The sequence below is a fragment of the Mollisia scopiformis genome (assembly GCF_001500285.1).
Source record: "Mollisia scopiformis unplaced genomic scaffold LY89scaffold_3, whole genome shotgun sequence".
Classification (NCBI taxonomy): Eukaryota; Fungi; Ascomycota; class Leotiomycetes; order Helotiales; family Mollisiaceae; genus Mollisia; species Mollisia scopiformis.
Genome location: NW_017263583.1, coordinates 980,451 through 1,000,416, shown reverse-complemented (window position 1 = coordinate 1,000,416; position 19,966 = coordinate 980,451). Strand labels below are relative to the sequence as shown.

At 47.7% G+C, this 19,966-nt stretch overlaps 3 protein-coding genes across 3 annotated transcripts; 1 reads left to right on the top strand and 2 right to left on the bottom strand.

The window, feature by feature from the left end:
* Positions 1 to 3,405: 3,405 nt before the first annotated feature.
* LY89DRAFT_728704 (two-component osmosensing histidine-kinase) lies at positions 3,406 to 7,760 on the bottom strand (the record flags this gene model as incomplete). Its single annotated transcript, XM_018219289.1, has 6 exons — positions 3,406 to 3,432; positions 3,482 to 5,164; positions 5,320 to 5,585; positions 5,642 to 6,742; positions 6,857 to 7,001; positions 7,050 to 7,760. The coding sequence occupies 6 exons, from the start codon at positions 7,758 to 7,760 to the stop codon at positions 3,406 to 3,408; spliced, it is 3,933 nt and encodes a 1,310-aa protein (XP_018076935.1).
* Positions 7,761 to 10,492: 2,732 nt separating this feature from the next.
* On the bottom strand, positions 10,493 to 14,970 carry LY89DRAFT_680713 (uncharacterized protein). The gene is made up of 3 exons (XM_018214127.1): positions 12,211 to 14,970; positions 11,579 to 12,160; positions 10,493 to 11,530 (listed from the first exon to the last, which is right to left on the bottom strand). Exons 1-3 carry the CDS (start codon positions 14,821 to 14,823, stop codon positions 10,646 to 10,648), a joined length of 4,080 nt encoding a protein of 1,359 aa, XP_018076934.1. The 5' UTR covers positions 14,824 to 14,970; the 3' UTR covers positions 10,493 to 10,645.
* A 1,049-nt stretch (positions 14,971 to 16,019) lies between these two features.
* On the top strand, positions 16,020 to 19,200 carry LY89DRAFT_574788 (uncharacterized protein; the record flags this gene model as incomplete). The annotated part of the gene is made up of 4 exons (XM_018208761.1): positions 16,020 to 16,355; positions 16,410 to 18,314; positions 18,374 to 18,589; positions 18,658 to 19,200. 4 exons carry the CDS (start codon positions 16,020 to 16,022, stop codon positions 19,198 to 19,200), a joined length of 3,000 nt encoding a protein of 999 aa, XP_018076933.1.
* Positions 19,201 to 19,966: the final 766 nt, after the last annotated feature.

Below are 19,966 nucleotides of genomic sequence, written 5' to 3'. Positions count from 1 at the left end.
TCCGGCTCCTTGCTTCAAGCGGTGCATCGAATCCGAGTCTGAAACCCCTTCCCGATACTCTGCGTCGAGGAGTCTGGGGTAGATCTTGGTCGTAGCAAACACTCCGGAGGAAGCTCCGCCATGATGTTTGTTTGCTTCTGATATATGGGATTCTCTCTTGCATGGGGAAGTAGCGGTGACATCTCATGCACGAGCTCATATCAGACTCATCTCAAGCCTCAATGCATGATCAGTACCTGATCTGTTGTGCCTGCAAGTTTCGCTACAATACCCAAAACTCGCGGCAGAAAACATGGACAGATGTTATAATACTAGTTCTCTGTTGATCTCGCTTCTCTCTGAACCATTGGGGGTTAGGCACTTTCTTCATCATGTACCTATGTAGCCATGCAATAATAGATAACATGCACTATAATCAATCCTCCGGTTTGACTTCCTCAGACATTACATCCAAGTCTAATGTCCAAGTTTCAGTGACCAAACATGCTCTTCCTCAATGTCCAAGTCCAGGTCAATCATTGTCTATCTTAAAACTACAGACTCGGGTCATGGATACCTTTGAGCAGGGCAACAAAGCAAGGACTTTCTATTTCCTTTTTCCGAAATCTCTATGCCAAACAATCCTAATCCCAATATCCAAATGCCACACAAACTTCCAACAAACTCTCAATATCCCAGATCTGAAAAGTACATGATTGCTAGAAGGTGACTGAAAATGAACCCCCCTCGGAGACTTCGGGCCAGAAGTCAGACTTGACCGGCTTCTTGAGTCGGCGTGCTTCCGTCTCCGTTGTCCGTCGGGCGACCTCGACGGGGGAAGCGGATCCAAGGGCGCAAGTTGGGCAGGTGGTATTGGCTTGCGAACTGCTTTATGCACCTAGGACTTACATTTAAGTTTTCACTGCTCTCAACCCGACTTTAAGCTAAGATACAAAGATCGATAGCATCCTGAACATCGTGATATCCAATGTTGCATGCTCGGAGGATAGATATTTGATGTTAAAGCTATGGAAGTTTGTGAAAGATTTTGTAGCACTTAGATTGAACAATACTACCACAAAGGCCACAAAGGCAGGGACCAGCTTTCAACAGCGTCATTTATACAAAGTCTTGCTACTCGTATCCAACTATTACCCTCTGGTCAAGGCCAAGTTGCTTCAACACAACCTCCACGCAACCCCTCCGCCCAAGACATGCTTCTCATAGCCCCATCGCTGTTCCAGCCCAGAACATCCTCCTTAAGCTGCTGCTCCCATCCTTTCGCTCCAGCAGAGTGCTGTAATGCCCCGAGTTTGGAGAGAGTACTTTTTGTTGTGATAATGTCACTACACATTGAAATTATTCAATAAGTTTCAATGTCTAAGTTTCGAAAATTAACTAAATCTCAAATCACTGACCTATAACTTACGAAGTCGATGATAGTCCATACCCCAGCTCTTCAACATCCCAACCCCGAACCATGCAACCCAACTCGTCAGCAACGGACCCCATACCACACTTTCAACAACTTACATAGCCATTCACCGTATCCTTGAAAAGAACGTCCGTCAATGTAAGACCTCGATACAAGCACCCAGCGCCTCCCTCCTATCCAGAGCAACATCGCAGCGATTATATTCCATATCCATCTCAACTTAGCCAAGAACCGACCTCTTGCGAGTTAGATTATCCACCTCAACGTCGTTAAGAATCGAACAGCAGCAGTGATCAGGCTCCCGTCGGACTTCCTGGCTACTCTCTTCCTCACTACCCTTGTTTTCCAACTATCGGATAAACATCTATACCAAAACCAAACATTCAACACCTACCAACAAATCTCCACTCTCCCAACATTCTCCACACGCCGATCCCCGTCTTCAAACCACAAATTAAAATCTCCTCAATATCTCAGAATCCGATAGTATATGACAGAAGCTCAATCACCTCGATTGAATCCGACATCCAACTTCTTCTCAACATCCCAAATCCTTCCCCCACTTTCCATATCTAATTCCTTTCTTTCTTTCCGCTCAGGAAGCAACACGATGGTGAGCTCGTCGAGAACACTCGGGCCAAATTCATGCAGCAGTGCTTGCAGCTTCAGGAGGTAATCCAGCTCGATCAAGTGGGCTCAGCATATCACTGTAAATCGGGAGCTATAATCATGGCGCTGTTAAAGACTCGCTAGAAGCTTTGTATTTACTCACTCACTATCTATCACTTGCCTAGATCCCGGCTGACAGAAGTGAACAGATGGCGACGAAGTTAGCGATGAGCAGTTCATTGTTCGTGTCACCAAGACGAGATGGCGCTCAGAGAAGGATGATGTGAAGCTGATGGCAGGACTTGGTACGAGACATGCTCTTCCTCTGTTTCTTTGCATGACTAATAAGTATTATGTAGAGATCTCCAATCCGCCAAACGCTCAAGCTCAAAAGCCTATAATCCAGCTACCTCCCCCTCTTGAAACCAGTTCCTGGAGACACAACAGAAAATCGAAAACGTATCAGGACTCCTGGCCCCAGCTCAGGGCATTTCCTACTGCCAGATATCCCCTCGCATGTTTCGTGATTTCAGATGGCATAGGTCAGGTAGCATTTCCTCCTACTATCTAATCTCGAAATAAAATCTATCATCAAAAGAACATACAGTATCTCGAACTATTCTCTTTGGTGATTACGGTAATAGAGATTTGCGCTATACCCGCGATCTGCGCGTTATGCGCTATATGCGCATCTTGCGCTGAACCTGCAGAAGAATACGCAAAGTTTAAGAAGCTGTAGACAGCGCAGTCAAGCATTAAAATCACGCAATCAAACCAAAGGCACAGGAACTGAATATTTTTTTCGAAAAGAGAATTCGTCAACTTCATGACCTCATCTCAATGCATTGATTGAATAAGCAACGACTATCAACCTCATCTACCCCATCCACCGCTGCACCCTCCTCACCATTCACACCAGGGAGGAAAACATACGAGAAAGGTCCAGCTAACGTCCTAATCAGATCCAGTTCATCCCGCAAGCCATGATGTTCAAAGAAAAAGTAGGAGAAAACACCGAGGGCAAGACGAAGAGAGACAGCCAGCAGTAATATCGCAGCTCCTCTCATGCAAAGAAAAAGCATAGAAAAAGCTCTCGAGTCTGTAAAGAGACAGGAAAAAACCCTGATGATGAACCCATCCCGCAAAAGGCAACGCTGTTTCTTTGTGCATGTGCCATAACCTCCCATTCCATTCCCAACTCCATGACCAGAAGGAACGCCACGCCGTTGAATGTGAAAAAAGTAAAGTTCAAGTCGTTATGAATTTACAAAATCCGAATGTGCTCTTGGGACTCGCGGCTGTGGTATCTAAATGAGAATATCAGAATCGCATCGCAGCGCCGGGGCAGCGTGTAGAAGATAGGCAGAGTCCAGGGGATATGTTTAGCCGCTATGTGCGCGCATGAGAAGCTTTTTGAGCTTAGCATGGACTTCAGGGGTGGGAGTTTGGGAGACTTACTCTTGCAAGAGGATCCTCTTGATCAGCAGTGACAATTGCAGGACTCTCTAGGCTGCCGTGGCTGATTGGACCAGTCGTCGTTAGCGCCCGTGGTTCGAGAGGTGGACGAAGCAAAGAACTACCTGGAGCAATGCCAGGACTAGGAGTACCATTTGGAGTAGCAGCCTTCGGTGCCTCGTCTTTCGCTGAAGTACGAACGTCACGGCCCTTCTCCAAAAGTGCACCGCCCAGGGTGGCACACTTCAGAATGGTTTGGATCAGATGATTCTGCTTCAAGGGCTTCGACAGATACTCGTCCATCTGGGCTTGAATACATCTCTCCCTATCACCAAGCATAGCATGTGCTGTCAAGGCGATAATTGGAGTTCGTTGAGTTCCCAAGCTGCGCTCGTACTCTCGAATCTTTGCCGTAGCTTCGAATCCTCCCATGATTGGCATTTGGACGTCCATGAGAATAACATCATATCTCTTCTCCTTGATTGCATCAAGAGCTTCTTGTCCGTTGCCAACAACAGTGACAACGTGATGATACTTCTCCAAGATCTTAACAGCCAGACGTTGGTTGACAATGTTGTCTTCAGCGAGCAGGATGTCAAATGACTTCGTGTTGTCAGCTAATGATGGTGCAGCTCGGTTTTCTAATGCTGGGATCATTCCATTACCAAGATCGATAGTCAGGCATGGAGTCGTCATGTATGAAGTGATACCCAGGTCAAGAGCTGACTTGAGACTAACATGAACAACTGGAGCGAGGAGAACAATCGGGATGTACTTGAACTCATCGATAGATCGCATTCGTCGGGCTGTCTCGATCGAGTCGACGATGATAACATCGAATGTAGACGCAATCTTCGAGCCACCGCCAGACAAGTTGATATTTCGTTCGGAATCGACGACAACAGGCATAAGCCCAATTTGTCTCAGCATCGCAACAATCTCCTTGCCATGGCCAGTCTGTCCTTTGTCGATGAAAAGAACATTGTGAGCTTGATATGGCTTGAGCTGCTTCTCGATGAAGCTGATATCAGAAGTTGCCAGTCGAACCGTGCAAGTGAAGAAGAACGTGCTACCCTTGCCGTACTGACTCTTGACCCAAACATCACCACGCATCAAGTTCACCAATCTCTTGGAAATCGATAGACCAAGACCAGTACCACCAAACTTTCTGGTCATGGAACCATCAGCTTGTTGGAAAGTGTCGAAGATCAGATCAAGCTTGTCCGCTTGAATACCAATACCCGTGTCGGAGACCGAAAATTCGATTGCATACTCATTCGGAGCACATTGGTCTTGTTCAGCCTTGCGGATAGTCAAAGAGACCTCACCATGCTCGGTAAACTTAATAGCATTACCGACCAAGTTAAGGATAACTTGACGGAGACGGAACGAATCTCCGACAACATGATCGGGGACCGAGCTGTCAACACGGTACGTAAGGTCCAAGAACTTCTCATTTGCCTTTACCGCTAAAGTCTTCAAAGCGTTGAAGACCGTGCCACGCAGCGTGTATGGAATTTCTTCCATCACCATGCGGTTGGCTTCGATCTTTGACAAATCAAGGATGTCGTCGATAATTGTCAGTAGACTGTTTGCCAGATTATGGACGATATTCAGCATCTCACGCTGGTATTGAGTGAGATCAGTGTCGAGAGTGAGCTGAGTCATTCCGATAATACCATTCATCTAAAGGACTAGTAGTCAGTGGTAGTTCTAGAAAATATAGTCCAAAAAAAGACTCCGAACGCCATTAACTTGACAGGCAAGCTCAGAAGCCAATTTTTCGTCACAATACAGAAGAATGAAATGGCATAACGATGAAAAAGGAAAGGATTACTGACAGGAGTTCTGATCTCGTGAGACATGTTGGCCAAGAATTCGGACTTTGTCCTGTTCGCAAATTCTGCTGCTTCTCTGGCAGCAGTATTTCTCTGAATGGAGTCTCTCAAGTTGAAAACCATCTGGTTGATCTTGCGCTTCAGTTCGTCCATTTCTCCAGATGCCTCGACCGTGATCAGCTTAGTAAAGTCGCCATCAGTTGCGGCGTTAGTGATGTCGCCAAAGGCTCGCACTTGAGCCGTCAAGTTCATGGCCATGGTGTTGACATCTAAATACGAGTTAGTTGAGGGTGACAAGACACATCCTTGAAAATGATCTGCTCACCAGTCGTGATCTCCTTCCATCGTCCTCCAATGCCAGCAACATCAGCTTGACCACCCATCTTACCGTCAACACCCACATCCTTGGCTACTCGCTGAACTTCGTTCGAGAAGATACTCAATCGGTCGACCATGTTGTTGATGGTCTCTTTCAAGACCAAAATCTCTCCTGCAGCTTCTACCTCGATCTTCTGGCTCATATCACCATTTGCAATAGCTTGCGTAACGGTAGATATTCCTCTGACTTGAGAAGTCAAATTGCTTGCCATGGTGTTCACATTCTCTGTCAAGTCTTTCCACTTTCCTTCTACGTTGTCAACCTGAGCTTGACCACCAAGTGTACCGTCTGTGCCGACCTCGCGGGCGACTTTGCTGACTTCGAAGGCAAATGTGCCGAGACGGTCAACCATAGTGTTGATGGTATCTTTCAAGGAAGCGATTTCACCCTGCACTTCGACTCCAATCTTCTTGGTTAGATCACCCTTTGCTACAGCCGTCGTGACTTTTGCAATTTCTCGCACTTGAGTTGTCAGATTCATGGCCATGCCGTTGACATTCTCAGTCAAGTCTCGCCAAGTTCCTTCGACATCATGAACAGTGGCTTGACCACCAAGTTTACCCTCTGTACCGACTTCTCTGGCGATCTTCGTAACTTCGCGAGCAAATTGCTGGAGTTGATCCACCATGGAGTTGATAGTCTCCTTGAGCTGCATAATTTCGCCCTTGCATTCAGCCTTCACCTTCTGTGTGAGATCTCCCTTGGCGACAGCAGTAGTGACCATTGCAATGTCTCTGACTTGTGTGGTAAGGTTATTGGCCATAGCATTGACGTTGACAGTCAAAGTATTCCACATTCCCTTCACTCCTTCGATTTCTGCTTGTCCGCCAAGAATACCTTCGGTACCGACATCTCTTGCTACTCGAGTAACTTCAGCGGCAAAAGTTCGGAGCTGATCCACCATGGTATTAATCGTCTGCTGAAGCTGCAGGATTTCTCCTTGAGCAGGTCTTTCGATCTTTTGGGTGAGATCTCCATGAGCGACAGCTGTGGTAACCGAGGCGATTTCTCTGACTTGATCTGTGAGGTTTTGTGCCATGACGTTGACTTGAACAAGTTAGTAAAATGCAACATAAAGACAAATGCAAGCCACAGAATGATTCAAGACATCGAATCCACCAATTAAGCGAAAAGGGGCAAACCGCAATGCAATACACATACCATTGTCTGTCAATTCTTTCCAGGTACCATCAACCCCTGAAATTTGTGCCTGGCCTCCAAGAATACCTTCAGTACCCACCTCTCTGGCGACTCGAGAGACTTCGCTGGAGAATATTTGTAGCTGGTCCATCATGGTGTTGATAACCTATTTATTCGTCAGAAAGTGTGCATCATATCCGAGAATTTCACTTACTCTCTTGAAAGTGGTAATTTCAGGGTCCATCTCCACAGAGTGAATCTGAACCTTTTTACTCAAATCACCTCGAGCCACAGCAGTAATAATCTCTCCAATTTCCCGAAGGGCCTTCTGGAAAGCCTCATTGGCTTGTTGATGCTTCTTAAGCTCTCGCTCAAGAGTCGCAACGCGCTTGGCCTCAAACTGATTGATCAGGTGCTGCTGATGCTGTGCTTGTTCCTCCATCTTGGCTTCGATAGCAGACTGTTTTAACTTGCCGTTCTTGATCTGCTCAGCCTGATCGACTATCTCTTGCTGTAACGTCTCGATGAGTTCGTCGTTGCTCAATTTTGGTAGCTTTTGCGGTCGCTCGCCAGACGAGGAATCTCGAGGGAGTGAAGAAGAGTAGGAGTGATTCCTAATCGAGTTACTTTTCGACGAATTCCGGCTCTGACTGCCAGTGAGAACGTCTGCAAAGGCTGACGGAGCACCAGTTTCGTTTGGAGTATCGGGGAGAGCGTGGTTACTGATTGTGCTTGCTTTGGCTTCCAGGTTCTGGACTCGTGCGACCAATGCTGCAATCTCATTCTCGAGGGCGACTTTGGCCGGAGTATCTGCGCCGGGAAGTTTGAGACCATGGCCACCGTGAACGGGGTGAGGAATATTGGCGTTCAGACCAATACTTTGGAGGACCGCAGACGCAGCCGCCAGCGTAGATTCTTGCGCCATTGTAAATTATGTGTGCAGCTAAGCTGCCGGAATATTAGGTTGTAGGAGCGCCTAACAAGAAGGCATGAAGTTTGTAGATTGTGTCGCGGGAGCGGTTTAGGGAAGGAGTGCGTACGCAGCAGTCTGTTGGTTGTGTTAGAGGGATTTCTAGTATCAACTGTCTCTGGTATCGGGATCTGCGACCGCAGAACGAAAAGAGAACACAAGATGAGGGTATCTGGAATGAAGAGCGTCCCAGGGAGGCTTTGGGGTCTAACCTCGGGATTTCTTAGGAGTGCAGTGTGAAGTTCGAGATGAAGCTTTTGCTTCTGTCTTAGCGACCAGGAGCCGAACTCCCGATAAGTAAATGACACGCCTTCCGCAAAACCCCAATGCGAATTCGTAGGGCGGGCAAAAAAAGGAAAGTGGGCCCACAGCCGTTTTGATGTATGGATCTGTGGTGCTTGTGGTGATGGCTCGGGCGTGAGAGTGAATGCGTACGGTTCGAGGTTGTAAATTGTGGTTGAAGGAACGGTTCAGTCTAGAGTAGAGTAGTAGTGGTAGAGGCTGGCTGCGTGCACCCTCCTCGTAGCGCAAGTGCAAGTGCGGGAAGCGGGTTTAGGATACGATAGCACCTGGAGATGATGCTGCATGTCACGAAAAGCGGTCGACGAGAGGTGGGGAGTGCTGTGCTACCACACAACAAGCATAGCTTTCAGCGAACAAGGGGTCAGGCAGAGTCCAAGGAAGCGCCCCATGAGCGTGTCCAATTACCACCATTCAGGGCAACGGCCTTATAAAATTCGATAGGAATTGCGGCCTGTCGAGAAAAGGGATGGGCGTTGGATGCTTCTGCCGGCCAATGGCACAACCTGGCATGCTGCAATGCTCCCGCAGTCACGGGGGGAGAATACTAGGGTTTGGGGGAATTATCAGAGACAGTGACGACGAGGCGCTTTTGCTGCATGAGCTGGGGTTGAGACAACCTCTACGATAGACGTTATCCTGTTCGGTCTGCTCAAAGAGTCAAATTGCTCAATGCAGCCCCAATCACCGCATGCGAACACCCAACATCGTGGTCCAATAACCCAATACACAATTGTTGTAATGCCTCACTTCCTGGGTTCATCCTGTCTCTCGAGCACAACGATATGGTGGCGGAGCACACATTTGAACAGTTGAATGTCGGGCACAAGCTCTCTGTCCTTGCACTCTATATGTAAGGTAAGGTTCAATCCCTCCGTGGCCAGCGCTGAGTGGCTAGGAAAGTGAAGCTGGCGACTCGACAGCGGACTGAAATGATTGCCCCTCCTAATTAATCAAATTAAAAGAAGAAAAGATTTCTGGAAATGGGTCATGTGAGGATTAGTTTCGTATCTCGATCTGAATAGGCAAGGATACCCAACTTAAAATTTCGAGGACCCCTAAAAAGACATCATCGTGTCTGATGTTTTGATACCATTCCTTCGAACGCTTCTTCCATTCCAGTCACCGCTTCCCCAGATATCACCTCCTTGGAAAGCTGACTGACCGACCGACGAGAAGCGCACAGGGAAGCAGAATACGGAGTAGATCACCCAGCGGGCCACAAAAAGCTGAAACTCTTCAGATAGGCGAATCAAAGTGTGATCTTCTCGAAATACGAGCAAGGGGGCAAAGATCAGCACCAACGTCCGGCGTGAAAGTTTCGCGGACGGCCTCCCTTACAGTGCCGTATAAATAAGATCAGCAACCCCCTGAGAACAGAGGGAAGCGGCAGCGCTCCTCCCCTCCCCCTTTTTCTGATCATAATCCTTCTCCAGATCAGATCTTGACCCTTATGATGTCAACATCGAGATAGTCTGTACCTGTCACCGTTTCAGATCCCATCGTGTGCACCTTTTGGCTGAGCCGTTTTCGTCGACCTTGCGACCAGGAATTCCCGTCGTCCTCAGGCTTTCCAAACGACTGGTTCAGAGATGGGCTGAGTCTTGTGGGACACAAAAAAGGTGGGACATGGACATGCCCTTGTTGCTCCGCAAAAAGTCAGAAGATCTCTCCCAATCTCTGGTTGGGCGTTACAGAATAAAGTGGAAACCAACTTTGGCGGCTGCGGCTTCGGTGTTTTTGACTTTCTCCATCAAACGGTCTTTGGGACTGGTCAGGTTCGGAGCCCGGATAGCAAAGAACCCTACTTGCGCCAAGCCTGTGGATAAAAGCCCTGCAGCGCCGTTCGTGGGTATCTTTCAGCGAGCAAATCCTACTTGCTCGAGTCGTATCTTCAAAATGCCGAGTGGCAAGCTGTCACAAATTTTGTGGGGGTACAGCAGTATCAGGTCGCCGTGAGTTGACCTCGAAATGATCCATTCAGCAGACGATCGTGTTATACAATGACTCGGGGATGATACCTTTCGGCGTGACCGACATTCTCCTCCATATGTTGTGGGGCAGAATTGTCTTCTTGATGCATATGCCAAGCTTCTGTGTAACGATTCGGGTGTGTAGACTCGTTGATTGTTCCGACTTGTTGGAACATGTCCTTTGGCAGGATTGAAATCGTCAAAAGGAAGATGATAAAAAGACTTGTCTCAAATCAAGGGACAATTTCAAGGTATACTGTGTACTACTGCTATTGCTTATATATGATGAGCAGACATAACATTCTTACGACGCGTCTTTTGAAGCTTGTATATATCAACATTGAGCTTGGAAAAGTCGAATCAAGCAAAGTCACTTCATACTCAAATCACTTAGTTGAATATGATCGTATTCGAGGACATACAGTAATCCATCCCACTACTCTAACAGAACATTCATTTGTCATAAAAGATATGGTATCTCTTCCAACGCCGCCAATTAATCCATCAAAGCTCGCCACATGCTACGCTCCCGGAACACCTTCGCAATGCATATCACAAGGCAACGAATTAACGCCTGGGTAGATTGTTCCGACCAAATTGTGGACCACCCGCAGCCAGACTCTGCCTCACTATCATCTCAGCTGCTGCTGCCGCAGCCAGTCTTTCCTTCTGTCGACTCCTGTCTCTCAGATAATTCGCAGCCTCCGGTCGCATTCTCAGGATCCTCAGAATCATGTCATCACTTGGATCGGCTTGTGCTTCCTTCCTCTTCTCTTCCTTGGCTTTCTTCATGGTTCCGAGATTTCGACTCATCATGATACTTTTTGATCTTCGCATTGACGTGGCACCCATCAATCCTCCAAAAGAAGCACCTAGACTTGCCGGTGCTGAAAGTCGGTTCCGCTGTTGATTAGCCCGTTGTGCTGATGCGGTGGCCATGCGCTCTGATGTGCGAATGAGGTTGTCTGTCGAATCAAAGTAGAAGAAATTCAAAGAAGCCAATTCGTGATATTTTGGTGACTTTAGTACATCTGCCGGCACACCCATAGCCTCTCCAGTCTCCTCGTCTCGGGCGTGGAAGAACTCAAAGAGTAGCTCCAACCACTTGAAACAAATGTCCATTTCTTGCTGAGTAAGTGGTCGTTGGCTGGATGGCTTGTCTGAAAGAGGTGGAACTAGTAGTCCTTCCAAGGCAAGGAGAACTTCTTTCCATAGTCTTGTCATGACCATAACCATAGAAGCATCTGTCAGGGTTTGCTTCATAATGGCAAAGTTCTCATCGAAATAGTTGAACAGTGGCTTCAACGCATTTTCGATATCGACTTGCGTGAGCGCCGGTGCGACTGATTGTCTACTCTTCCAAAGATTTGTCACAGCGGAAGACAAGCCTCCTCGAGACAACAGGTGCCTCAGTGCTTCGTGCGATAAGGAGGCATTGATATATTGGGACAGCTAATAACCTTATCAGTACAAATAACGATGTTGGGCAGCACTTAATACCTTGTCTGTGATCTTTCGAATCATGTCTCTCTCCGTCCTTTTCAGCAGACGGAAAGCCTTTCCGAAATAAAATTGGATGTCATCCCTCTCTCCTTCCATACTTACACGGAGGAGCAATCTTCCCTGGGTATCCAGATTCAACCAGTACTCCCGCGGCATGTAATCGCTGAAATGAGCAGGATCCAGCTTGAGTGATGTCCGGCCAACATAGTCGTGGTCTCCGAAGGTATCCCAATCCCAGATAGTTGCGATGATGTTCAAGGGTCCTTGCACCGTAATGTCGACCGACTCGTCCCAACGTGGACTGAGATTTCTCATGACAACTCTGGTCTTGGCCAAGCGTTTCTGGTATTCATCTCCTAAAACAACATACGGATCGCTAGTTCCATTTGGATCACACGCCTTAAGCTCCTCTGCCTCCACAACCTTGATGGTGAAGACATATTTCGAGGGCCGCTTCTGTTTATCTTTCGGTGGTGCATTTTTAGCTATAACATCAGCGCACGCATCGACGTTCATAGTTTTTTCAAGTACATCGAGCTGTTGCACGGCATACTCGATGTTGTTTAGCTTCACAAAAGACTACACAACGAAATTAGTCAAGGTAGATAGATGGGAGGGAGTGAGCTGACCTCTGGGTAGAATTGGAAGGGTTCGATCTTTTCCTTATTGCTCCAGGCGTCCTTGGCTAGCTGCATCCACTTCTCTTGCTTAGTCTGTGCAGCAGCAGCTTCTTGTGCTGGTGAAAGTCGATCCATCTCTTTGGCGAACCTTTGCTCGATGACTTCACAATACCTCGCAATACCAACGCCAAAGGACTTTGATAAAGCAGTCATAAACTTTGCATATTGAACGTCGTCATCCCAATTGAGTTGGAAGATCTGATCTGCTGTCTGATTAAACAGCCGGAAAACATCTATAATAGATACGCTGTGACGTTCATCATCTGTAGCTGGCTGTTCGGGATGCTCTGATCTGACTTGGAACTGGTCCTGTTTAATGGCCTGGTCGACAAGGTCTACCATCTTCGACTCGGACACGCGAATCCATCGCCAGACAAAGTCCGCAAGAAGACCTTCAATGTGAAACGCGAATGGTCGTTCCGGAAGAGCTGCGTGGTGGATGCTACGAATCTCAACCAATTCTCTGTAAAGATCAAACCCATCTTGCAAATCAACTTCCGAATTCTTGGTCTGAGCCACATGAAGGATACGCTGGATGAGATCGTGGGCGTCATTTTCAAAGCTGGGGAACATGGTCTCAACCAGAATGGTGAGTGGATTGACTCCCATAATCTCAGGATTCTTCCGATATCTCTTCTGGATTCGTTCACATAGCTTGACCACTGACTTTCCAAGTTGAACAACATGATAAAATTGCCACTCTTCCTGGTTCTGTGGCACTTCGGCTTCAAGATAACCTCTATAGACCGCTGCAGCCTTGGTATGAAGCCCTTCAGCTAATTGTGCTTGGAATGCTTCAAGCTCTCCAGGGCCGACAGTAAAAGATGGGTCACTTTCTATGTGAGTCTCCAATACCATCAGCACAGGACCTGGAGAAGGTGGTTTCTGTTCATAGCAGTGCTGGAGTAGATCATACACATCACGAAGAAGGCCTTCATGCAAGCTAGACAGCACCTGACGATAAAGGGCGAAGTCTTGGATTGTCCAATGGCTTTGGTCGATCGATGAGAGACTGGTCGGGTGAGAGTGTGCACTTGATCTTTTCGTCTCGGGAGGTGGGTTCTTCACAAACTCAAATGCAGCATCGAGTTCTTCCAGTCCCATTTCTTGATCTAAGAATCGCTGCGCAGAAACGTCCAGGAACAAAACGAGTCTGGAAAACTGGGGAATTCGCCAACGAACGCATATCTCCGTGAGCAATTCAATGGACTGTTTTGATATTGGAGGACTACCAGGTACTCCTTCCGACGATTGAGGAGCATGCAATTGATCGAATATCATGGCATGAGTTAGAATTGCCCTGTAATAAGCTCGAGGTTCTGATGGAATAAAAGTATATGTGGACTCCTCTAAAAAGTGTCGACTAGGCTGGTCATCTTCGAGGGACAACCCACTCATGTCTACGGGTTGGTCGAATGCGTATGATACATTTTGATCGATTGGGCTAGAAATGGTTCTAGCGAGGTCCGAGTATGCCTGATCTTCACTGGCTGATACTGACGAGATGACAGGAGGAAGTGGCTTATTCGATCCAGAGACAGACTTCACTAGCTCTGGTCTGGCCTGTAATATCTCAGACATCATCTGGGATAAATCTGGACCTTCTGCTTTCTTCCATGCTTGGTATGCTTCCTCGATATCAAAATCTTCGCTGCGAAGTGTGCGTTTGGTTCCTGCATTCAGACAATGCTGGTATGCTTTTAGATCCGCAAGTGCAGCTTCCTCGGTCCAAGTCTTCTTGTTACTGTCAATATCGCCTTGGATTTGTGAGTGTGTTAGACCAAAAATCCTTGCCACAGTTTGAACCATCGGCATATCCTTGACATCTTGACTGAGGGGTACTACGACCTCAATAGTACTTCCGCCAGGTCCGTCTCCAGAATCGATGTATAAATCTTGGTCGAATGTCAGGAGTTTACTTTCCAAAGTCGCCAAACGGCTCATAAGTTCAGGTTTGTCCTTGTCGTTACCATGATCCTTTAAGGTCTGGCTGATCAAGCGGACGAAAAGAGCAACGTGGCGGTCCACGAGAGTTTTCCAGGAATCGTCATCTGGAGCGGCACCTTTTTGTAATGAAGCGGTGGCCTTCGAATAGAAGATTAAGACCAGATCTTCGACTCGCCTTTCTTTGTCCATGCGCTTCCTGAATCCAGGGTCTGTGAACGCTGTATATGCTTCAGCGAATGTCCTCTTGACTGCCTTGTCATTGTATCCTGGCAACCTCTCCGATCCTACCACGACATTCTGCATGCGCTTCTCGAGTGGTGACATGAACCCATGAGGGAACTTCGCGCTCTTCGAGTCCTTGATTAGGGAAAATTCCTGCACCAGATCTCCAATCATCACAGTCTTCCTAGGCTTGGGCTGCTTCGGTGCGGGAACCCATTGTTTTCGTTTCGCTTTGGGCGTCAAGAGATGGTGAAGGTATGCGACCCTAAGGGCAAACGTATACGCATCGGTATAGCTGATTGTCTTCGCTCGCGCTCGAGAAGGATTTCGCGATATTCGATCACTGTTTTGAACACTGTTGAAACGCCTGTTTGGGCGGGATCGGGACGACATGTTGTGTCGAGAGGGGTTCCGAACTGTAGACATCATGTATTAAGTTCGGGGCGTTCTTCGAAATGGAGATCGTATTGATATACCTGGCGATGGCGGGGTCTTTGCCTCTCAGTAGTCAATGTAGTAGCGAGCTTCACGAACAAGTGCGATCTCTTCGTAAATTGCTGCTCGTCTGCTGTACACGAGCAGCGGAAGCTAAATACGTCCCTCTTTGTGCAAATTCACAGGAAAGGGTGGGTTCGCGGTCGTCATTTCACTACGATAAAGTTCCAGAAATGCGAGGTCATTGCTATTCCACCTGCGGCCAGGGGTTAAGCGGTGGAGCTAGCCCGTCACAAATCATGCGCCTCTTTTTGGTGGCAATCTATACGAATCAAACAACAAGTCGATGCGGTTCGCAATGGAATGTTTCAAGTCTTTAGGAATGGAGAAGGACCCTTCGAGTTTCTTTGTTCTTCCCACGAAAAGTTGCCGCCCGTGGACCGGAAAAAGGAATCCTCATAGCTTTCAATATTTGAGTCTATTAATACCAGACGCCTACAGCACGGATCACGATCTTTGCAACAGCAGGGATTTTGCCTTGATCTGGATGCAAAAGTTGAAAGGGCTCTTGATGGAAAGTATGAATCTAAACTACCTGCTGGGACTGACCCTCTATGAATCTTTAAGTAAAGCTTACTCAACCTCGTGAAAACATGCACATCTGATCATAAACCATTGGTTCGCTCTATGTTTGTTCAACTACAGTTGGCGGCGGGCTTTGTACTACCCAAGTAACTTGTACAAGAAGCGGTCCAAGGTCGGCTCTACAATGAACCTCATAAATCTACACTCACAGTCAACTCGTCAACTACATGACACTACCAACTCCCGTACAAGCAAAACCTAGCAACATGCACGGCGTTTATACTTTAGATCACGTGGCGGCTCCGACTAAGCTGGGCCCGTGCGCAGCACCCTTGTCTGTTACCGAGCCAGAGATCCTCAGCACTTTGATGGAATCTCCAGCTATATCCTACAAAGCTCCTCTATCTCAGGAACAATCTAAGTCTTTCCTCCCAAGTTGACATCCCCAATCTCAAGTGCACTAGTTTGGTGGTTCTGCCTACCAAGCATGTGTATTATTCGAACGGCGCGAGGGAGAGCACAAGCTTCGAAACACAATTCATAGCAACCACGCCTTCTCTTCGTAGACCATGACGACCAGCGTGCCTAGTCCTGAACTTGCTTTCAGTGATACAGCTTCGCAACCCGACGAGCACCAGGTTTCTATCCCCAAAACTTCCGCAGCTTCACAGCCAACGAATAGCATGAAGTCGACCGACCTTTCAGACGACTCTGATGGATTCCAAATGGGTACCCCAGCATCCGTAATGTCCGACATCGTCAGGAAGAATGTCATAGATCCACGGACAAAGATATCCAGCCTTTTGAAGGATAAGGAGCAAGAATGGGCGTCTGTGGTAGAGAAGAAGGGTCCCCTGAGACTACTGGACCTACCCATGGATGTACTCAAGGAGATTGTGAAAGAGGTACCATCACAAAGGTCAAATAGCAAATCAAGTACTAATCATCATTTTCTGCAGGTAACCCATACAAACGACTTGACAGCTCTGGCTCTTACTCATTCCGCCCTTCACAACCTCGCAATACCTCACATCTACTCGCGCTTCGATATAGTATGGCCTGACGCACATGCGACTACAGATCCAAGGACGGGCGTTGACGCGCTGACATATGGATTGGCAACTTTATGCATGGGAGATGTATTCACAGATCATAGTCAAGGTCAATATTTCACCTGTGGAAACTGTGGCAGTCAAAATATTGCAGAATGCAGTCATAGCCTTAATTTTGGCTCCGGGGCTGGTCAACGACGTCTCGGAAACCAATATCCGCAATTTACACGCAAGTTCTCTCTCGGAAATGGTCCTGCAGATTGGGTGCAAGAATACCTCATTACAAAAGAAAGTGGAAAGATGCTTGGAACACTTGTCGCTCTGGCTGTAGCTAGGATGGTTAACCTCGAGACTTTCGTATGGGATATGCCTACCGGTGTGCTCCGCGACGTCTGGCTTGCCTTATCATCATTGCAGAATAGGCATCCACACCAGGAGTGTCGTTTGGAGCGAGTTTGGGTTCGATGGCACGACAATTCAGATGCAGGAAATCTTCCTTCCGGCCATGCATCGAATTCTGGGGCCAGCACAACTCCACAAATGCTTGCTGGGAGTACTATGACCTCTGTGGGATGGACAATCCCACCTGGAGCTCTTCCGAGTTCGCAAAACCTTTCTCAGCCTCTTTCCTACGCCCAGAGCCGTGTGGAGTATCCCACACTCAGCGTACTTCCTGCACTGCGAAGTCTCTCTGTACTCGATATTGACGAGCTAGATTATCTGGATGAGATGAGCGTCTTAATATCTAAATCAAAGGACCGTCTTCGCGAATTGAGAGTAGGCATATCTGCAAAAGCAGTTAAACGCGATTTTGCTATAGCCTGGGATGGTCCTGAGCTCCAACAAGTTGACCACAAAGCCCAATGGCCAGGAGCAAGCACGATTGGTGAGAGAAGATTGGGAGGCGTCCTAGGCGTTCTGCTAGGACGAGTGTTTGATATTCGGAAAAAGCAGAAACCCAAGGTTGAGAAGAAGGAAAGAAGTGCTGTTCTACCTGCAACTGCCATCACTATACCAGAACCTCAACATGGGCAGGTCTTGAGTATCGTGCAACATGGAACCCAAAATAACGATGTCTTGCTCAATCACATTCCTGAAGCCCTAGAGAATAACTCAATCGACGAAGAATGGGCCGGCAAAGACAGCACCACGTTGAGCGAGGCGGTTTTGTCGTCGTCAAGTTCTCCACTCGATCTCAGCATTGGATCTGCAACACATGATGCCAATGGTTTGGATCTTAATCCTCCTCACTTGACTGCATCAGGAGCCGAGTTTGCACAGTCCGACGTTGATTCACTTACTGCGTTGATTTCGGCCCATGAGATTGGTACAGCTACGCATCATTTCGCAGAATCACAGCCTGAAGTCGTTGCAGAACCACCTTTGAGGCGGTCTCATACCCACAGCCAGAGGTCGTCACATTTTTCCGAAGCAAAGTCTACTGACAGGGAGCGTCTCGAAGGTAAATTGAGACTACAGACCTTAGAGCTCGAGCGGATACCATTGTCGGTGGCTGTTCTCCAAAAAGCCTTCGATTGGTCGGTCCTGACAAATTTGACTATCCTCGATTGTGCCCAGCATGATAGACTTTGGATTATGCTTCGACGACACTTTCAACCATCCCCGCTTGGGCCCACCCACTCTACGAAGCATGGAGCTAATATGCAATACCACCTCAATCTTCGGAAAGTCCATACCGATGCCGCCTCTCCAGCTTTGATTTCTTTCCTGAAAGAGACCCTCGCACCTAATACCCTCGAAACTCTTTTCTTGCAGGATCGAAAGCGGTCCAGCACTGTTGCTGTCACAATTGTAAGTCCGGTCTTAGATGTTACTGTACAATCGGCTTGGCTGTATGCTTATATCAATAGGATGCCATCTATCGAGGACCTCTGAAACGACATCGGTCGAGTCTCAAGAGATTGATGCTGGACAGCTCGGACAGGATACCTCGAAGCCCTACTAGCGCTACGGACAGTGCACGATGGCGATCATGGATGCCCAATCGTGATGTTCTCAACTTTATTACCAGTGGCCGCATGAGCAGTCTTCGAGAATTGAGTATTGCTATTGACTATAAAGATTGGGTATGTTTTCCCCACTTCCTTTGTCCACCCTGAAGGGTATAAACGGTCGAATGTACTAATCTTTGTAGCATCATTTCCTTCAACGACTCCCCCAAGTCCCGCATTTACGCTCCTTGAATATTCCATATATTGCTGACCATGTTACACCTGCATTTGACCCCCGAGATCTTGCTATGCAAGTTGTCGACGTCATTGTGCTTCGACCAGAGGTGGAACTGTGCTACATGGGCATCTCACACAAATGCTTTGAGATTCTGGAGAATCGACCGCACGATGAGTCGCATGGGACGACGGAAAGTCATTCGAGTGCGATGAATGGAGGCGCTGGCGGTGCTGTGACCGACGAAGAGGACGAAGACGAGGACGAGGACGGGAGCGACGACGATGAGGATGACGAGGAGGAGGAAGACGACAACGGAACAGCCATGGGCGCTCCAGCAGGAATCGACCCTGACGAGACGGAGTCCGAACTTTCAGATCATGACGATTCAGACACCGATTCATACGACGGCTCCGAAGATGGTCGGTCCAAGGTGAAGCTTCGACTTCGGGAGATTCTCTTCTACGACGACAAGGTAGCCATATTCAAGGCTCGTCACGGAAGACTCTGAAACTGATGTACTATCCTCCTCTTGATTCCTTGACAATCGGCGGGCATGGAGAAGTTTGCTTACATATTTGCGGAGTTATCGAGCGCATTTGGGAGCAGGAACAGAGCATTGCCATTCGGCACCAAACAAGGAGTGGATTCGGGATTTTTTCACAACAGGAGTTCTTTCAGGCGACATAATCCTCCAATGGCAGTACACATGGAAGGCATGGCGAGAAAAATTCACCCATTTAGTTTAGCAAAGAATCAAGATACCAGACAGACATCGAGAGCACGGTTCAGCTGCAAAATGGCCCCGCCGCAGCAAAGCCGTATTTGCAATCAATGTAAGTGGACTTCTCACTTCGTAGCACTCAACCAATCTTAAATGAACAGTCGTCACGCGTCTGCCAGTTGTTCTCCATATTACTAGATGTCTGTCATGTCAGCAGTTTTTGACATAAAGAGAGGGTCGGGGGCCGTTTGCATGTCCAGGTCATGGCCCCCAACGAATCGGCATCTGTCTTTGATGATATATAAATAAATGTACCCAGGTATCTTTTGCGGAGGTTGGGTGAGAGATGACGAGCGAGCGGGCTGCACTTCTGGCTAAATGCGGGAAATTCTTTCTTTGGTTGATGATTTGATTCCATGCTTGGGCTGGGCACAGCAATGTTTTGAGTTCTCAGCGCATGAACTGTTTGGGGCGTTGTAGATTTTCTTAGGGATTTGGAAAATGTTGGATGCAGGTCATTGGAGATTTTGGGTGCTGTGCTGTGCTGTGCTGT

Bases quoted from the DNA above. Each gene is read 5' to 3' on its own strand.
- LY89DRAFT_680713 (XM_018214127.1), bottom strand. From the start codon at position 14,823: ATGTCGTCCCGATCCCGCCCAAACAGGCGTTTCAACAGTGTTCAAAAC. The intron at 12,161-12,210 runs GTCAGCTCACTC...TTCGTTGTGTAG, and splicing joins CCTTCCAATTCTACCCAGAG to TCTTTTGTGAAGCTAAACAA. The intron at 11,531-11,578 runs GTATTAAGTGCT...TAAGGTTATTAG, and splicing joins TTCGAAAGATCACAGACAAG to CTGTCCCAATATATCAATGC.